This window comes from Orbicella franksi, chromosome 6 (genome assembly GCF_964199315.1).
Source record: "Orbicella franksi chromosome 6, jaOrbFran1.1, whole genome shotgun sequence".
NCBI classification, from domain to species: Eukaryota; Metazoa; Cnidaria; class Anthozoa; order Scleractinia; family Merulinidae; genus Orbicella; species Orbicella franksi.
In genome coordinates this window covers 29187058-29206780 of record NC_138150.1, presented here as the reverse complement: position 1 = coordinate 29206780, position 19723 = coordinate 29187058, and the positions used below count along the sequence as shown (strand labels likewise).

The following is a 19723-nucleotide window of genomic DNA, read 5'->3' as shown; positions in this document are numbered from 1 at the left end:
ATCCGTAAAAGGGAAAAAAGAAGATAATTTGTTTTCCTGGGTTGCATTCATGACTGGCTTAAGCCAGGTTAGAAGCTGACAATTCAATTCGCAGCTTTAAATATATGTTGCTATTTTAATACAAAGTTTCCTTTCAGACATTTTTTCATTAACAATTTATGGAAAAGATCAAAATCACTGAGATTACGACAAGGTTCATTTTCAGTTACTATCGTTCCCGCCGAAACAATCGATAAACAAAACTGGGCAGTATATTTTCTTAACTTTCTGAAAATTACTCTTCAAGTAATTGTCTATAAACTATCATTTATTCCTTCTTGCGTATTCGAATTGTGAATCATATTCAAGGAATTTTGAAGTCGGTATTCTAATTTGATTATCGTGTACGCTGTCGAACGATTTTTGTTTTGTTTCTCATAATTTGTGGCTAAAGTTAACCTGTCACGCATCATTGAAAGCCTGGCGTTACTTTAACTCTTATTTGACCCGTCACGCAACGCCCACCTTAGAGAAAAGTTGCGTAACGACAGAAATGGGGACTGCGTTGGAGAGCACCGAAAAAGAAGCGGTATAGTTTGTAAATTCCAGGACTACGTGTGGTGGGTTCTGGAACAACCTTGAGAGAGGGTACCCTCGAAACGAGGTTGGTTCAGGAATAGGAGGCTTTAGAAACGTCATAGATCCTATGTCCGACATCTTGCTGAGTCCGCGGCACGGTTTGTTCAGCAGTTTAAGACGTTACGTTGCTTAGCAACGTCTCTGATTGAATTCTCAGATTCAGTCAATTCTTGAACACTGACCACTGCAGTGCACCAAAGGTCATAACTTATTCTTGAAGGTAATTTTCAGCTTCTTTTAGCATCAGTTGTTTTATTGGAATGTTCGCTACTGTTCAAAACTCACTGAGCTTTAAAAATTCCAAGAAAATTGTTTGATGATAGTTTCATTTGGTTTTATTAAATTCCATCGACATATCTTCAAATAAGATAATTTGTATGAAATATCAAATATAAAATGAAAGTCAAAATGCGGACGAGTCTATTTCTCGTTTCTGGTTGAAATTTCGTGTAGTTTGAACACAACGCTGTCATTTCATCAGTAGTGGAGTGATCCAATTCCAGTCACGGAAAGCCACAATAATTTTTCTTGTTTTCCTTTACTTGTCCTCAATAGCCTCCCAGGCCCATGTATTTCAAGGTTCTGTGTTTTTGGGGACGGGTCGTTATCGTCTCTTTTCAGAGAGACACTTCACTTCCCTTCAGGTTAATTGTCAGCTGTCAATCTTGAATAGAAACTGCTATGTAATTTTCAAAAAACAAATTCCCTTTTTGGCAGTCTTCACGGCTTTCTTTAGTTCGGGTGTGTTTTCTTTCATCTGTCTCTGAAGTCTGAAATTAACAAAGCAACGACAGTCAATTCACCGTTGCTATGATGTTATTTAGCTCTTGATTAATTTAGCAACATTTCCAAGAACGTTCTCAGCGCAGCTAAAACATTTTGAGAGCAGTTTTGCTGATGATCACGCCTCGCTCACACTACACTAACATTTCGACCAAGCGGAGTAGCCTGCAGAACAGGCGGTCTCTGCCCCGCTAATCCGCCTGTTTTGCAGGCTAACTAAATACATCCTTTTAAATCCAAGTTACAGTAAAAACTCGCGTGTATATAAGAACCTACATTTGGCAAAATAGGTTCTTGTATTTTGAGGTAGTTATTGCTAATTTGGGCTAAGCAGGTTCTTAACTAAGTTCTTAATTTCTTTGAAGGAGATTTAGTTGTTAATTACCAGAAGTATAGATACACTTGGGTTTGGTCCTTAAATATATAGTACGTATTTATTGACAAATGTATCATGATAAACCCAACAAAGTTGATTAAAGAAACTATACGTAGTAGGACACCGCGGAAATACGTTTTTTGACGTCACAGTAACTGGTCAGTGGTCATCACCATCGGGCTGTGCTGTCCTTCGATCGAGCAGTCTCTGAGGTCGGTATTTTGCTTCCTTTTTAGGTCGAAAATATCCTTGATACTTCTCGTTATTGGTGAGTTTGACGTCCTTAAATGGGTTTTTAATACTCAAGCAATGTTCGTAAAGAATAGCGGTACAGGGGAGTCATTTTGTGTGGAGTAATGTGTAGTTTGCTGACTCGAGCCAGCTCGAGCGGACGAAGCGTGGATCGTGTTGCTTCAGCCGCCCTCGCCTCAGAATTGTGAAAATCAACGATGGGTATCCAGCAAAGCAGGAAATTTGTCCTGTATGCAGCTTTTGCAAGGATTTTGAAGACTGGTTGGATTTAAAGTGTGATTTGCTCGAAATGGTTAAGGTACATGTAAGTCGGGACCGTTTTATTCACACTCACTTTGCGCCGACATGTGGTGCTTGTTCATTGAGATTATATTTCGCAACGCGTCAAAGAAACTTTGATAAGAATTTGTCTTTAAAGACTGGCGTTTTGGCGTTTCTATCACCTTTCTGACTTTCTGCGCCTTTTGGAACGGGTGAAATAATTTTTTTGTACCTGCCGTTTGCTGTAAGAATAAAACATTTGTTCATTTCATTCACAAGATATTTCTCTATCATTAAAGATTGTTTAAGCCTACATTTATATAATGGTGGCGTTTGCGAAGAGAGTAGAAATCGAAAATATTGTGATTTGTTGGCCGCAGCGAACGCTGGAAGTACTGAAAACATTTAAGACCACTCTATATCTTCGGTTCATTGACAATTTTTCCTTTTTTGAGGTCTTTTTTGTTTCCATCGATTAAATGTTGATAGTACATGGAAATTTTCAAGACCGTTTCCCTGTACATGTATGCACATGTAACTAAATATTTTAAAATGCCCAAACACCTGTATTTGTTTACACGAAACCGCTTCCACTTATGGGATGTGGTCAAGTTTCACTTCTTTTGATGCTGAAAAGGAAACATTCAACATTTCAGAGAGGCAGTAATCAACTCCTCAATGAAACCCACTAGTTTATTTCGTTTACTCAGTCATTTGAAGCTTTTCGATTTCTATTTCCCTATCTTAGATGTGCATTGTATCAACTTACATAAATAATTGACTGTTGTTGTTTTTCCTTTCATTTAATTTAATTCAGATGAGCTTTGCTCAATCACTACAAAATAATTTTTACATTGTAATCATACATGTACATATCATGTGCTTTGAATCAATATGAAATTAATTATGATCGCCTTAGTAATAGTATTGTATCATCCTCCCTTCTGTAAGATTCTTACTTAACTTGTAGCCACTTTATTACAACACATTATAGCACCTGATGGCAATAAATTATATATGTATAATATTATTATAGGTATTTATTTTTTTTCCTGTGATAAATTGGCTAACAAGTGGGTTTGTTTATGCCACTGTGTCTCTGAATTGGCTTACTGTCGTCTACAAACCATTGGTAATATATCTTGGCTACATCTAACTCAGATACTAGACACAAAAGCATGTATTAAAGAATAGATACATTTCTTACAAATTAATATTTATTGCATTTAGTTCATCACTTTAGTTCTACAACATTGCTTTTCTCCAGTGAGAAATTTTGTGCAAAGTCTGAAGTTGTAAGTTGCAAAAACAAGTTCCGTCAGTAGTTGCGAATCACTTAAAGTCAGGCTTTGGTGCTGTAAACTGAATGGCAAAGTGAGGAAATTAGAAATTGTCTCAAATACGCAAGTGATAAGAGGTAAACTTGACTGAAATCTACAGACTCCTTTTTTTTAGGTTTAGGGTTAAGGTTAGGCCTAAGGGACAAGGTGGGAGGTGCGGTGGCCATGTGGTTAGTGCGCTCAGCAATGGATCGAGCGGTCCGTGTTTGAGCCCTGGTCAAGGACATTGTGTTGTGTTTTTGGGCAAGACACTTTTACTCTCACGGTGCCTCTCTCCACAAAGGTGTATATATGGGTACTGGTGAATTTAATGCTGGGGGTAACCCTGTGATCGACTAGCATCCTATCCAGGGGGTAGTAGAAATACTCCTACTCAGTTCATGCTACAGAAACCGAGATAAGCCTGGCCTGATGGGCCACTTGGCTCTGTGCAGACTTTACCTTTTACTTAGGGACAAGGTACTGCATCAAGTGGGGGGAGGGACAGCGGAGTCAGAACCTCCCACTTCCCATACCCTGTTCTCCCACTTCCCATACCTCTATCTCTTGACTCCCACCCTTGTTCATCCTGCTCCTGTCCCCTGTAAATTAAGAGAATCAAAACACATCCTAGTCATTTAGCTGCACAGTCCTCAGGCATTTCCTTTTCCTTTTTTCCTTCGTTTTCAGCCTTGCTACTCTTACGTGTCTTTCAAGTGAATGACCTATGACGTAACCACTGTCAAAGGGTTTCATTTTGAGCCTCATTTTGAGCCCAAGGGTGAATTTTTCTTTGCCCGTCGGCCTAGAAGTCTCTAAAGACACTAAATGAAAGTCAAGTAACATTTTCAGTTCTTGTTTTTTAAAGTATTTGAAGCCTTAATGAATGACAAAAATTAGCATTTTGCATTTCTCTCCGGATTCCTACCCCCTATTCTCCCGGGCTCCCGCCCCCTGCCTCTCCCCACCATCAACAGATGGCTGAATGTTCAGGAGAGGAGTTGCCATATGGAGAGCATTGGTCAGTGTTCTCTCAGTTGGTGTTTTTACAACATTGATGTTGTGGAAATCATCCATGGACAGTATCTAAAAGGATTTTTGCTGAGCCAAAATAGAAAAAAATGTACAATAGAAGTTTTCTATTGGGAAATCCAGATAATAGTAATATGTAAACAAATATTAATGTTACAAAGTTATAGAGTCTCAGGCTCTAAGGTAATGTGGTCAGAAATTATCTGGGTGGCCTTATAATCAGAAGATTGTTGTGTGAATACAGGGGGGATAGCCTATTTATAACTAAAAATGAAATTCATTTATTGAGTTTTAACTGAAAGTTGTTATTACCCAGATTTTATGGTAATTTTATTGTCTGGTATGCATGTATTTTTAATTACACCTTTAACAGCTTTGTATTCCATGTCTTCTGCCATCTAAAGATAATCAGATGTCATGTACTTCTTGTGGTTTTTTCTAATAGCTAAATAGCTTTTTTTTCTAAACTCTAACAGCTATGCAACTAGTTAAAAATAATTTTCACACTTTAGAGGTGCTAAAAGCAAAATACAGAACTGCAACAATTCGAAATTATGACAAGAAACAAAGAAACAATAATAAACATGAAAATTTAAAATTTTATTTTCGCCAGCCTCAAGCTTCCTGAAGTACGGTATAATTAAAATTGGATATTTTATGAGAAAACATACCTCGGTGAATTCTTCCTCGAGTTGAGGCCAGATTTTGAACCCTTTTGGGGACTCAGTCCTACACTTGTTACACCAACGTGTCCAAGATTTATACGAAACACTGCTTCGATTTCGGCCAACTTGGTCTATAATTCGGTGATGCCGAGTGAGGACAGGATGACCGTGATTACTTACGTGAATGCCCCCAATCGAACAAGTGGACGAACACGAGCATGTCTTCCCGACGAATTTGATCGAAATGCCTTTGACATACCGATTCATACGGTTCAAGCCCATCAATTCAACAAACTTGAGAAGTTGATGTCCTCAGAACACCGCTACAGCAACACAAAAGCTGCCTAGTTTTAGCCTTAGCGCACATCGTAACGTAAATTGCCACTGGCTCGCCGCTTGCGAGCATGAACTCTCACGAAACAACAACAATTTCACACCGTGTGCAAGTTCAGTTTGGCTTTGGCATAATATATAATATTAACTGAGAACTATCCAACAAATGAGCGGAGTTTAAAAGCTAAGTTTACAGTGTGCGCTCTAAGTTTTGTATCTTTTTGACTGTCGACAAGACTCGCTGCGAAAACAATGTAAAAGTTGCAGGCATTTTGTAGTTTTGTTAAGGTGTACCGCTGACCAGCAAAATACTGTATCGCGCCCCAAAAAACGTATTTCCGCGGTGTCACGTAGTAGTGTTGTCTCTATAACATGAGTTCACATAATTTAAGTGTAAGCGACCTATAAGCACCTGCTTGATGTTGCTTGGCTAAACAGGTTCTTATATTTTTTGGAATTGTCTTAAACCATTAGGTCCTTACACGCGATTTTTTGCTGTATCACAGCCTACATCAGGATATCTCAAGTGTAGTTCAAAGCTGCAAAGCTAATCTCTCAGAAACCACAGTGAAACAAATTTCATATCACTTGCCTTTTAACGAGTGACAGATCACCACAACCAAGTATAACCAGCATCAAGCTTTGACTCGGTACTGCATCGTGGATTTGCTTGATTCTCCAGTCCACTGATAGAAGCACGTCCTTTAGAACAAAAAGGTTGCTATTTAAAGAAACTGTGTCAGAGATTTTAGTAAAATTTAGACGTACGAAAATGGTCACCAAATTGAATGAAATATAAAAACAATTACTCGAAACAGTGAAGGAGCATTTAAATACATGAGGTACAGATGGACAGAAATTGAAGAAGATTAAAACGAACTGCGATATGGGTTTTTGAAAACCTGCCAGGCTGAGCGGTTTTCAAAGTTAATTTCGTTTGTTTGTCCCTTTTAATTATAACACCCGGGAGACTTAGGCTCCCTCAACAATACGCCGGAGAAATTTGAAAACACAGTTTTATTTCCACGGTTAGGCCTACCCTCGACACTAACGCGTCACGAAAACGGAGCTTTTGAAAAACGCTCTTCAAACCGGAGGAATTTGAAAACGCCGGCTTTGCGTCTTAAAGGGGACGGAAAACATTTTGAAAACGGAGCTTTTCGAAAACGATGACGTCACGATAATCACGTGATTTCCATGACCGAGGATTCCTCAAACACAAATCCAAAATGACCGATGATTGTTGCGTTTTCAAACTTCTCCGACGTAGACTAGTGTGGACTTAAGACATTTGATGCGTTTTCAGAGTGAAACTCTGTTTTCAAAATTCTCTGGCGTGGTATAGACGGGGCCTTATTAATTTTGTTTGTAATGAAGCTATGGTTTTGGTATTTAGATCCATAGAAGCAACTTCTTCGGTACCATTGAGCTTCATAGCGAGTATTTGGCAAAACGTAATGAACTCCGCAGTGATACAGTTCCTCCTCTCTGTTGATTCCAAGTCCTTCACTATCTTAATCATATTTGTGATAAAAGCTGTCCTAATTATACAACTGCAACAAAAACTTCACAGTAAACGTTGAAGAAAGCTAAAGCATACCATGAAAGATCGCCGTTTATCTTCTTCAAGGCTAGACTGCCCCTCTAGATAAAGAAGATCACAATAAAAGTCAAGGCAAGGGCTAAATATATACAATTATAATATAGATAGGTTGATTTGTCAAAAACCCATGTTTTATCGAAGTATAAAACATGGAAAAAGCGTGATTTATTGTTTTGCGCGTGTGAAATCTATATCATAAAGCAAATAAAGAAGCCTAAGCCGTGTATTACACTGTCAAAAAACACTCTGGACATTTCAGAACACTCGAGAAATGTAGAAAACACTCGCCTGCGGCTCCCAAATCTCTTGAGAACATTTCAACTTCGTGAAGATGGGCCCACACAATATCTGAAGCTTCCATTAATCTTACTGCATGAGAAACAACCTGTAAGAAAAGGTAAAAAGAAAAAATCCCAATGTTTCTATGTAACAATTTTTCAATAAGTGTTCTTCTGCGGATCCACTCGGCTATCGTCTCGCGGATCCACAGCTACTTTGACAATGTTATGACGAAATTCATGATCAATGACAGCACAGACGCATAAAAAACTGACGTTGATTTGTTAATTTGACCACATTACAAACACCGAGAGGAGAGTTGCGTTGCGACGCGCGGCGAAGTATTTTTGACGAACTTCGAGGTGTTTGGATGTGTGGTCAAACACCGTCTTGAGTGTTAAGGAGAAATTGGAGATATAAAATCGTAAAATCTATGCTAATTAAGTTCCGATATCAAAACATCGTCACGGTCATGATTTCCTTAGTTTAAACTTGATGAGTTATTAATGAGTTTGAGAAGTTGGGATCCAATGCTCTAGGAAAATTAATTTTTAGTCAAGAGTAAACAACTTAGACATGCAGCGATCTTGAGGCGAAATAGCCTATATAACCTGTAAGTTTTAAGCCTTCAGCCGGAACGAAATTGAAACATGACATAAGATTTAGACACACAGAATTGGTCCAAACACTGAACAGCGAAAGAATTAACAGTATTATTATCAATCTTGGAAATATCGCCTACCTCTTGATCTGAATTGCAAGCGATGGCATGTGTTGCACCGGTACCAAATCTTCTTACCACTCCTGGGTAGTCCAGCATGGATGCTGTCGGAAAAGAAACCCGTAGAAGATTTCACTGTCTGTCGTTAAAGTAACAGAACAGTTCTGGATCGTATACTGTAGTGTGAATGTCTTGGTGAGTGTGCAAGTAGTTCTGTGAAGAACTGTTGTTGGTCACTGAAGATTCGACAGCCTGTACGGAAGTCAACTTCGCAATGTCTTCCACTCGGGTTGACGAAACGCCAGTCACCGAAAACAGTTCTTTTAAATAACATCACCCAGACGATCACACTATACAAACTACTCATACTTCTGAGTTCAATCCATTTAATAGGAGATTTCCAAAACGTTTCTGAACTTAACAAAAGCAGCGTCAAGCACACATGTGAAAACGCTGTGAAGTCGGGGCCAAGCGAGATGGATAGCAACTGAGTGTTGAAGGGTGCGAGCTGCACGAAGGTTTGCTTCAATTCTCAGAGGGCGTGGCCACTTTTTTGAGCAGCACCAAACTCTCTGAGAGAGTACTGGGGCCGAGAGAATTTGCCGAGAGTAAGTAAGAGTCAGTCAAGGCTAAGCGTGTACAGATAGCTGTCTTTCTCGTCTCACCCAAGCTTTACATTACTGCTCTTATTTTCACATTAAAAAAAACCCCAAATGATTACCTGTTTTTCCACTACGCCCAGTTCTCTCAAAAAATCTGTATAGAAAGTAAATCGAGGTCAAAAACACACAAGATGAGGTCAATTACAGTTTCATTAAAAAAGCGATTTCTCCCTCGTCATGCACTAAAATTGAACTAAAAACTTAAAGGAAAACTAACCTCTAAAACGAAAAAAAGTGTTAAAGTTCTCTAAGCTTTCATGACAGGTTTTATTATTTTCTTATGAGTGTTTCTGGAAGTTTTGGATAAAAGACACCTTCTTGAGTTGAAATTGAAACAGAATACTAAATCAAATATTGTGTTTCTCTGGATAATCCAGAAATGAGCGTTGGTTTCCGCAAATACTTGCGGACTACTCTCAGGTTTACAGACCTTCTATTTTCTCTTACGATCGTCGACGGCGTTTGCAACTAAGATGGTGTGGAAGCGGCGGGGCCGGGGGGGGGGGGGCGGCTTCGTAACTAAGAGAATGAACTGTGTACAGACTACATTACTTGCAAAACATTTCGGACGTTTAATTTTCGGACACTTTTTATCGAATTTCGGATAAATTTCGGACACGTTGTTGAGACAAGTAAATTCACGCCTGAAAACGCGAATTATGCTAAACCAACATGTTATGGATACACCATGAGAAAATAACACAGATTCTTCGGTATCTCAACCATGAATCAGTGTCTCAACAAGAGTTCGCCTCATAAAGGAAAATAAGAACTTTGGAGCTTCTTAAAAGTTTTTTACTGTACTGTAAATATTTCGGACACTTAAAAATTTCGGACGGTTGTATTTTCGGACACCTTTCCCGTCCGAACTTTTTTTGCCAGTAACGTATTTGCAGCTGTACCCTTAGGTTTCCGATTCCTCCTGACCAAACAAAGCAGCTCAAAAAATGCGTCGTGTTACTTGCTTTGCGTTGTAACATTAAAAAAACAAAACAAAACAAACAAACAAACAAAAAAAACACACACACAAGTTCTTACCCTTCCTTATCCGGGCCATTACATCCAAATTTGGGACCTGAAATAGTTAAGGAGTAATCGAGTGAAAAAAATTCAAAACAAAGACCTATAAAATTCAGTGAAATTCCAGAATTGTACCATTTTTAATCTTCAACTGAACCAATTCCATGCAAGCTTTTGCATCTTCGATTGAACAATGACCATTCTCGCCGTTTTGAATCTTTCTCCTGTAAAAGGACAACATTTTACAAAAAGTTTGAAAATCCCCTTCAATGTTATCACACAACAATTCGACACAAATAGCGAAGGAAAAACTGTCAATAAATACAAACAAATGACATGTTGTTTAAATCCAGTTTTAAAACGCTCAAAAACACGGCAATCTTTCAGTTGTACTGATACAACGCTTTAGGAATTAAGAATATTTAGTTTAAAACTTACTTTAAATGTTGATTTGCTAGACTCCGTAAAGAGTATTTAAACACAGTTCCTCTGTTTTTTCCATAGATGACAGATGTGTCAATTACCCTACTGTGATACAGCTGAAAAAGAGAAAGATAACAACGATCATTACAGGACTAAACATATGACTGTAACAACTGACTGTAACATACACTTTTAATTGGCAATAGATTGATTCAGTGTGCATAAAACTCCTCATTGCTCTAATCTTTATTTCTCAACCAAACCTTTTGTTGTTATTCAGTTGTTGTTGTTCCTTTACACTGTGGGTGTCTGTTGTGTTGGTACAGAAAATATCAATACCCCTCGGACCACAGAGTGTCTTTCGGTTTGAACACCCCCCCCCCCCCCCAATCCCCATCTCTCTGGAAATTTAATTTAGTTATTTAAAGCACTTCCCTTTGAAATTCTTTTAGACCCCTTCTCCTGGGAATTTCCAGTGACCCTCCGTAGGATGGGCATGGATATTTTCTGGAACCACACATTGTACATTTCATTAACCCACCTTAAGTGCTCTCAGGTCAAATTCTAGAGAATGTCCTAACAAAATGGCATCTGAAGGAAGAAGATCAATCAAATGTTTCTGGACATCAGGTAGAGTTGTTGTTACATTCTCAAGCATTTCTGCTGTAATTCCACTAAATCTGTAAATTATACAGAAAACAAAGCAAACAAATGTCAATTCAAGCATTGCAGGAAAGTGTCATCATGCACAGTATTGTGTAGTTTTCTATTAACAGTTCATAAGCATTAAATGTAAATGTGTATCCCTGAAAAGAAAAAGGTTGAGGGTAGTGTTCATGACAAAAATACAATGCAATGATGCCAATCGGTGGTCCAACTTAAACCCCATTTCAAATAAATTTTGAAGGCAAGGCGTGCTTGACGTAATTTATATACATTCTAAGTGAAGCATTTTCAATCCTGTTACTTACTGTGTTAGATAATCCACTACTGGTCTTGGTGGTTTTACAAGTGTGTCGTAAACTACATCAAGTGATTCATCAACCAATGATATTCTTGTTAGTTCATTTCCTTGTGATGTCTTGCACTGATATAACACCAATGAAAATAAAGATCTTATTACTATTGCAAAATTGCTCCCATAGGCACACTGTAGGCTTAAAATGAAATCAAATGGGAAAAAATGTTCTAAATTTGCATTATTTGTAAACATACCATTTCACAATCAACAGCATACATAGGAGAGTCGGCAGATTGGACTGGTTTTTTAAATGGTTTGGTTGAGATAAAACCTAAAAAAGAGAAAACTGGGAATAACCTCAGAACAACAACAACAACAACTTTATAAGACCAAAAACTGTGCATGCCTTATCAAATACAAATTTCAAACATTAACATTAAGTACCGGTACATGTAACAATTAATATATTAATTAGAAATTAAGGACAATCATGATACATGCACTGTACATTCATTCCTGGTAGACCACAATGCGAAATTCAGTTAATTTACCATAAAAAAAGCTGTATTCATTAAAATTATGTTGAAATCATTTGTTTTATTTATTTGTTTAAATTTATTTGTTTGAAATTCATGATATAGGGCAGTTACATATATTTAAAGCATAGAAAAGGGTGGTACTGGTAAATGTGTTGTTTTTCTCTGACACATGTACTACCTCAGAAACATTAAATTTCATGTTTAAGTACATTAACAAAAAGATCAGTCGAAGTAGTCTTGCCAATGAATAAAATTCAGGAAAATACAAACCATTACACTCTGTTTGAGGAGTATCTTTGTCAACATCAGTTGGTGAAGGAAAATCATTGGCATACATTTCATCAAGGGTTAATATGTAATCCTCTCTGCCCCTTTTAGAATCTTCTTGGTCTAACAAGAGAAAAAATTCAAAATCGCTGCTTATACATTTACACATACTGCAGTTCATCATTGCACAGTAGTTTTCATACATGCAGTATAATTTATATATATACAAGGGAACTCTATATAAACCAACTAATTAACGCTGTCATCTAGATCCTGACGAGTGGGAATTACATTCCCACTAAACAGTTCTGTCAATCAAATAAAATGAACGAGAACTATTCCAGTCCACTTTCTTTAGACGAAGCTCCATTACTGTTGAGCACTCTTGAGGGCAAATCGAATCACATATTCAGTATATATATATATATCTGAAGCAGTTAAATTTGACTTACACGTATTGGAAATATTATTACCGGCATTAATGAAAAATATTCATTATCAGATCCAGTCATAAAAAAATAGTTTCCCAGCACAGAAAAATTGGAGAAAGTTAAATTGTACTTCAAAAGTTGTAAAATAAATTACACTAGATCTAGGGGTGGTGAATTGTAATTGCAAGACTTTGCATGAAGACAAGATTGGCACTTTTTGTTAGGAGCCCGAGAAATTTTGACTTTTTAAATTGTGAGACCGAGACTTCAAAGTGCTTTAAATGCGAGTGTGAGACGTTCAGATTCTGAGCTGTTCAGACATCAGTTATAAATACAAACATATGAATCAGGACTATGAGAATTTCTAAGTCTTGCAAAAATTGAGACTCTGAGTCAGCTTTGTGAAAAAAAAAAAAAAAAAAAAAGACTGGGAGACTTACATGAAAAACAAGACTGTGAAACCTGTGAAATTCATAGAAAATTTTGTGACTCAAGGATTATGAAGGACCATGTGCCACCCATAGATCTTTACATACCACATGTACTCTGAGAAGCTTGCAGCTCATTCTTCTGTTTTAACTCTTTATCTGTCAAGCTAATGGATAATAAACTCTCATGAGGAAGTTTGACATGAAGATCTGATCCTGAAGCTTTAGTCTGTACACACTGCAAAGCAAAACAAAACTTTTTTTGTGTGGATACAAACTGATAAACCATAGCTGAGTTGTTTGAGTCTAATATTCTTGTGCTATCATGATTATAGATGCTAAAAACAAGATAATATTAAACTAGTAAGAAAAAGTTGACAACAGTGGACCTTCCTAAGCCTAGTACTATGTATTAACTGATATTTTAAACCGGACACATCTCCAGTTAATGCAAAATCAACACATAGAGTCAAGTATTAAAAATTTAATATTAAAAATTTATTTTACTCAGGAACAAAACAGGTCCAAATCAATTAACAAGCGAAAATAGGTTTTTGATGGAGAGGATAGTGGAGCCCTAACCTAACACTTGACAGTTTTTGCTTAATTTATGTATCATTCAGTGATTATCCAAATGAATGCAGCTCTTAATTCACCTTTATAAATATTCTATTTTAAAAAAAAGGGATTAAGCAGTTGTTTTTACGGTCAGTGTTCCATTCTGTGAGAATGTTTATCCTTTTGTTTAATATGTGGAAAGCCCACGTTGGATAATCCTAAAAAAATTTTACAAAAAGTGCATGCATGTTAAGTGGCATGTTTCATGTTTCAAAAAAAAAAGTTATTAATAACAAATTACAATTTTTCATATATTATTTTCAAGTGTCCTCAGTATGAACAAGCTCCCTGCCTGTACTCAAAACATACATAACAGAGTTTTTCCACCAACTTATAGGTTATTCATTATCAAATCAAAGAAAAAGTGACAGAGGATTCATAACAAAACCTTATGGTACTGACTGATCATGAGAAAACATTAAATTAACAAACTTTTTATCGCACGTTTCCCTCTCCTTGAGGAAGAATTCAAGAATATACTTTAGGCCGCTACATGCATACATGTACATCTACATGTGTGTTACCTATGGCAACTGGGCTTGGAAAGTGGTCTAAAAAGTCTGCAAACAAACCAAGTAGCCCATCAGGCTGGAGCTTCTCCTGGTTTCCGTAGCATGAAGTGATTAGCAATATTTCTACTCCTCCCTGGATGGGATGCTAGTCCATCGCAGGGCTACCTGGCACAGCATTATTTAAATTCACCAGTACCCATTTACACACCGGGCTGGAAAGAGGCACTGTAAGAGTAAAGTGTCTTGCATGAGAACACAATGCAATGTCCCTGGCCAGGACTTGAACCTGCACCACTCTATCCAGTGTGGAGCACACTAACCGTGAGGCTACCATGCCTCTACGCTTAGAAAGTAGGCCATACTGTAAACCATGGCCCATACAGTTAGCCAATCACAGCATGCTTCTAAACTATCTGGAAGATATTTATTATCATTCAATAATTGATACACGTATATGTACAATACCCAGTGCTGCAATTATCTCACCTGTTCAAAAAGGTTGTTACATTGAGGAAATGCTGATTGATTTTCCATATACTCCTTTACTCCTACACAACTCACAAGAACAACAACAACTTTCTGGATTTTCCCAGCTTTAGTTATTTCACACCACTTCGGATGCCGGCCTCGATCTCCAACAAAAGATGCAAACAAAATCAGATCTTTAATGTTTGCAATCCCAAGTAGTGAGGTGGCACATCCTTTTTCAACTCTGAACACATGCTCGGCACGAGGAACAACCTTTAGCTGCAGTAAACAAATACACATGACAGGATAACGAAAATTGTAATTTACCTATTTGTTTATCTATTGCATTATGTACATGTTGAACTTTCCATAAAATATCCATACCTCCCAAACAGAAGGGATTTTTTCTAAGACCCCCCCACCCCTCCCCCCGTTACCCCTCTGGAAATTCCAGTTGGGCTTTGTACGTTTTGTATTTTTTGTTTGTATCTTTTGGTCTTACAGAACCCTCTCACCCCCAGGAAATTCCAATCCCTCCTGTGGGGGGAGAAGGGATATTTTCTGGAACTGCACATTTACTTAACATGTATGAGGCTGGGACAGACAGAGAATGGGAACTGAGGAATCAAAAGAAGTGAGATATGTTCTATAACAGTAAATGGGAAGTGAGAAATTCCAAGGAGCTACTTGGCTTGAATGGGACTGGGAATATAGAGTAAAGAAGTTACTTCATTTGGTACATGGAGCTCTTGCCACATATACATACACTGTACATGTACAAAATGTGCTAAAAAGACACTGACTATTGGGGACTGGCCTGTGAACGCAGACATACATGTATTTCTGGCTGTCGCTTGTCTCCGCCGAAAAATAACACCTGCGAACCCAAACCAAGAAAAAATTTCTGCGACGTAGGAATTCTAAGCCACTCACAGTTTGGCTCAAATAGCCCCAGAACTACTGCGTGAGGTATTCACTGCATGGAGCACTCGAGTTTCATTCTATCACGGAATCTGATTGTCCAAAGAGAAAACAAAAGTCATTATGTCACAGAAATCGTTTCCTGGCAGACATTGTTTTTTGGTGGAGTCAAGTGACAGCTGGAAATGCGTCAGTTTGTTCTCAAGCTAATTAGGGACAGTCTGAGGTGAGATTCTGTTGTTTGGTATTTGATAAAATAAAGGTAGGATCTCGAATATTTTGCTAACTTTCAATTGGTATGCTTGTGAATAAAAAAGAAGTACTTTTTAAAAGTTCTTTGGTTTGTGATACCAAGTTAGCAGGCACTCACTGTTGAATCACAAGGCATTTTGTTTGAAAAATACTGTTTCCTGTTTTGAGTTGGCACATGCACACAGTTGCATTTTTATTTATCAGTCACATTCATGATTTTCCATCTATCTAAATTCAGTATATTAAGGTATATTATGACTGTATTAACTCAATATCACATGTGATTTACTAACCTCTTTCGAATAATGTTTTGCTTTCTTGGCTTTCTTCTTTTTAATTTTCTTGTTCTTTATAATATGCTCTATCATCGCATCTACAGACAATTATACAATTACTATAGGCTAGCTTTAGTTTTTAAAACTTTATTTTATGACCAACTAAGTATATAAAAATGTAGCCCATGAAAACCTCATTCCCAGGCTCTCTCTTGCTCCTGTGCTCTTTCTTACTCCAGTGGGAGGGAGAGGGGAGGGGGGGGGGGGGGAGGGCAGTAAGAAGAGAGACACTGGGAACTAGGTTGAGCCCATGATTAATTGCATGTTGACATCAGACTTTGTAGTTTCACCAGCAGGCCTTGGCTTGAAAATAATTGCTGAATGACCAAATTTATTAATTCATGAAGTAATTTTAGTAAGCAAACTTTTAACAAAATATAATGATGATATATAAAATATCTTCATATATTTTGTTAATTATAGTGGCTATGTTTTTACCAGAGATAGGTAATTTGTCACTGTCTCCACTTGCAGGTCTCTTCCTTTTTCTTGACTTTCTTGACATCTGGAAAATGGAAAACTTAACATAACATAATTGAACCATCAGGTGATTGTGGCCATTCTAACTAGCTAATGAACTTTCCCCTATCCCAGGGAAACGATTTCCTGTATAAACCCCTCAATAGCATAGGGTATTCCGTAGGATATTCTAGGGTTCGGTTCGGGTGTCAGTGTATGACATTAAATTCACAGACTGCAGACGTCCGACAACATTTAGCCCTAAAAAGCGCTCTGCTTAGCCTGAATCACTAATCAAGGTTAGCCTGAATAGCGCTTACTGTTAACTCTCGGTGATGGAAATGGGAGTGTGATATTGGTTAAAACGTCTGCAGTCTGTGGACTTAGACTTAGTAGTAATAGGTCCACATCAGCTGTACAGTTGCTTATTTTAAACCCACTTATCAAATAAACGTATGTCTTTATGTATGTATGTAGTCTGCAAATTATGTTATACACCGGCAACAAAGTGCATCACAACGTCAACGTACATGATCAGCTGTTTGCAATGGGAAACACGTGCTTACAAATCCGAGCACAATGACTAACATTCATGAAATATACTCAATAAAGTTGGTTTTGGTTTCAGTTTCGTGTGTAACATGGATTTCAATGGGGACAAGAAATCGTTTGGAGCACTAGGGAACATTGAAAAGTAGCATACCGGTGATGTCCCAGCCACTCCGTCCTCCATCTTTAATTCGCGCGAGCAGCTGAGAAAACGGTGTGAGAGATAAGGTTTCCTCCTGTCATGTAAGCGTCATGTATTGTTCCAAAAAATGGGCCTTGTGGACTTCTCACTTACTCTTACATGACGCGATTGAAGAAGCGGATACTCAACATCATGACGTCTTGACGAAAATGAACAGACTTGAAGGTCAGAATTTAGATACAATTCGACCTGTGTTAGCCTCAGGAGCGGTCTTTGTGTTCATCTTTACCTTTCAGTTTTACAGGTACTGTAAATTCTCCACTTAAGTAATTCGTGATCTTCTTGTTCCTGTCAACGTGTCCAAGTAACCTAGTTGAGCGGAGCTTTGATTCCGGTACATTCGTTCAGTTTTTAATTTCAAGAGGGAGAAGCTTAGTGTCGGCTTTAATTTTATAACTTAGCGTAAAAATTTAAACTCTGTGATATGTGCAGTAAATTAATGTGCTAAACGTTGGGGAGGGGGAACGAGGGCATGAGAGGGGAGGCTCTGTGCAAAAAAGATAGATTTAAAACAGCTGTTCTCTGATATAATATTGGGACCTCAGAGTTTAGCATGTAATGTAGCTGAGATCAAATTATTAGCTGTCGAACTGTCGGGAACAACCTGCTAAATACAGTAGAGCTTTTAGTAGATGGAATAAATTATAGTGAAACCTGTATTGAGCAGACCTCATATTATAAAGGGGACACCCCCTATTAAGTGGACACCTGCTTGAGTCCCAAAATTTTCTTCTCGCAGTTACTGTAAAATAAACCTACATTCAGCTTTGTTAAGCGGATGCGGACATCAATATTAAGCCATTTTGTTGCAAGAAACTTGCAAATATAAGCTGACACTTCAAGGGCGTTTTACTTCTAAAAGCTCCACTCAGACTCCTCATTGTTCAGCGATATCATTTTAAAGCTACTGTAACTAGTAGATTATTCTAGATTGATGCATTGACTGCCTGGACACTTGTGCTATGAGCAGTCTTTGATCTTACACTGTTTTACAAAAGGGTTAATAATTAACTATTATTGCACAATGTATTAAAACCTGTTTTGAGCAGACACCCTGTATTAAGCGGACACTAGTGAGTGTCCCAAGGGTGTCAACTTAATACAGATTTCACTGTAAAAGAGCAAAATATAATATAAAAATATAAAAACTGGTGACTATCAGTAGAACTATTAGGCTTTTAGTTAATATAATTGTGGATAAGAGAAGTATGACTGAACTACTACAGACGAATAACAAGGAACTTGGAATTTCTGTACGTATGTAATTTCAGACTGGTTAAAGTTATTGAATTTCTTATTGATCATCGTCATCATGACTGATATGCTCATATTGTCATTGTCATCATTATGATCTGTCATGCCTTTCTTGGTGGAGAATGGAATTTGTAGCCCCTTAATTGATAACCACTGTTCTTTCTTTCTCTTATCTGTAGTTGTCCTCCATTACTTATTGGAATATGGGTTCTCGCATTTGGAATTGCAGTAGGGTTTCTCATTTTCAGGTAAATAAACATGACAGTGTTGTGCTGATTCATTTATTTTACATTAATTAGTAGAAGTTTTTAATAACTTTTGTTTCCATTTCATAAGTTACATGTCACTGTTCAATATCTTACAAGGTACATGTACAGTAATAAGTTTCTGAGCAGTGGTGTTTGAATTGGGATTTCTGAAAATGACCATGACATTGTCGCATTAATAATTTTAAAAATAAATGAGAATCTCTAATAAGAAACAGACTGAGTGAGCCTTTTTGTTCAAGTAAAGTATTAAAAACTGGGTGTCTGGAGGCTGGGTTTTCATTGTGATTCTCTAAATCCTAATTTGTATTTCAGTAAATACATGTATTTTGCATGTACTTTACACTTGCTGTTTCAGTTATTGTCCAGTATTACCAAGTCTATTATTGCACTGGGGTCAACGTAAAAAGGTATATAGCATATTCTGAACATTGCTTTTCATAATTATTTTTTAAACATGTTTCAAAGTAATGTTAACACCTTGTCTGGAGTACATGTCATACGTACCTCTTGTATCTCCACCTATTTGACCGATATACAAAGTCATGTAAGAGTGACTTAAAATGTACATCGATGTGGATGCATGCACAGGTGAGGATTGGATTAAGGACTTTGGATGTACTTATTAATATCAAAATTGTAGTGTAAGTTTTAATATTATACTAAACATATTTACTCAATTAAGCACGTACTATCCGATGAGCAGGAGCTGTATGTCAAAGAGCAAAAACATTAAAGAGCTGTGCTCTCAAAGAAGTGCTGCACACGTGTAATCATTCACATTACAATGCAGTTCTGTACATAATCGAAGTATGATCAGATGGAATTGTTTGTCAATTCATGAATGAGTACAACTGAAAAACAAGTATGGTTTACTGATCAGGTTATTTGTGCAAACAACATTTTATGTGCTG

At 37.4% G+C, this 19723-nt stretch overlaps 2 protein-coding genes across 2 annotated transcripts in view; one reads left to right on the top strand and one right to left on the bottom strand.

The window, feature by feature from the left end:
• Nucleotides 1–295: 295 nt before the first annotated feature.
• Nucleotides 296–17330, bottom strand: LOC145490836 (uncharacterized). Its single transcript, XM_081469935.1, has 18 exons — nt 17242–17330; nt 16518–16584; nt 16038–16117; nt 14590–14850; nt 13082–13211; nt 12118–12237; nt 11563–11639; nt 11319–11434; nt 10889–11027; nt 10363–10463; nt 10060–10148; nt 9943–9979; nt 8964–8998; nt 8264–8346; nt 7531–7627; nt 7240–7283; nt 6232–6341; nt 296–1388 (listed from the first exon to the last, which is right to left on the bottom strand). Exons 1-18 carry the CDS (start codon nt 17269–17271, stop codon nt 1298–1300), a joined length of 1707 nt encoding a protein of 568 aa, XP_081326061.1. The 5' UTR covers nt 17272–17330; the 3' UTR covers nt 296–1297.
• The window catches only part of LOC145490835 (sorting nexin-14-like), a 22903-nt gene continuing 20504 nt past the window's right edge, over nt 17325–19723 (top strand). Inside the window, exons 1-3 of the mRNA XM_081469933.1 lie at nt 17325–17533; nt 18723–18791; nt 19168–19219. Of these exons, the coding sequence (XP_081326059.1) occupies nt 17340–17533; nt 18723–18791; nt 19168–19219 (315 nt within the window). The 5' untranslated portion in view covers nt 17325–17339. The remainder of the gene's footprint in view (nt 17534–18722; nt 18792–19167; nt 19220–19723) is intronic.

Excerpts from the sequence above, each read along its gene's own strand:
- LOC145490836 (XM_081469935.1), bottom strand. The coding sequence starts at position 17,271 with ATGGAGGACGGAGTGGCTGGGACATCACCG. Across the intron at positions 16,118-16,517 it reads TGACAAATTACCTATCTCTG|ATGCGATGATAGAGCATATT; the intron begins GTAAAAACATAG and ends AATTGTCTGTAG. Across the intron at positions 12,238-13,081 it reads AGCTTCTCAGAGTACATGTG|ACCAAGAAGATTCTAAAAGG; the intron begins GTATGTAAAGAT and ends TTCTCTTGTTAG.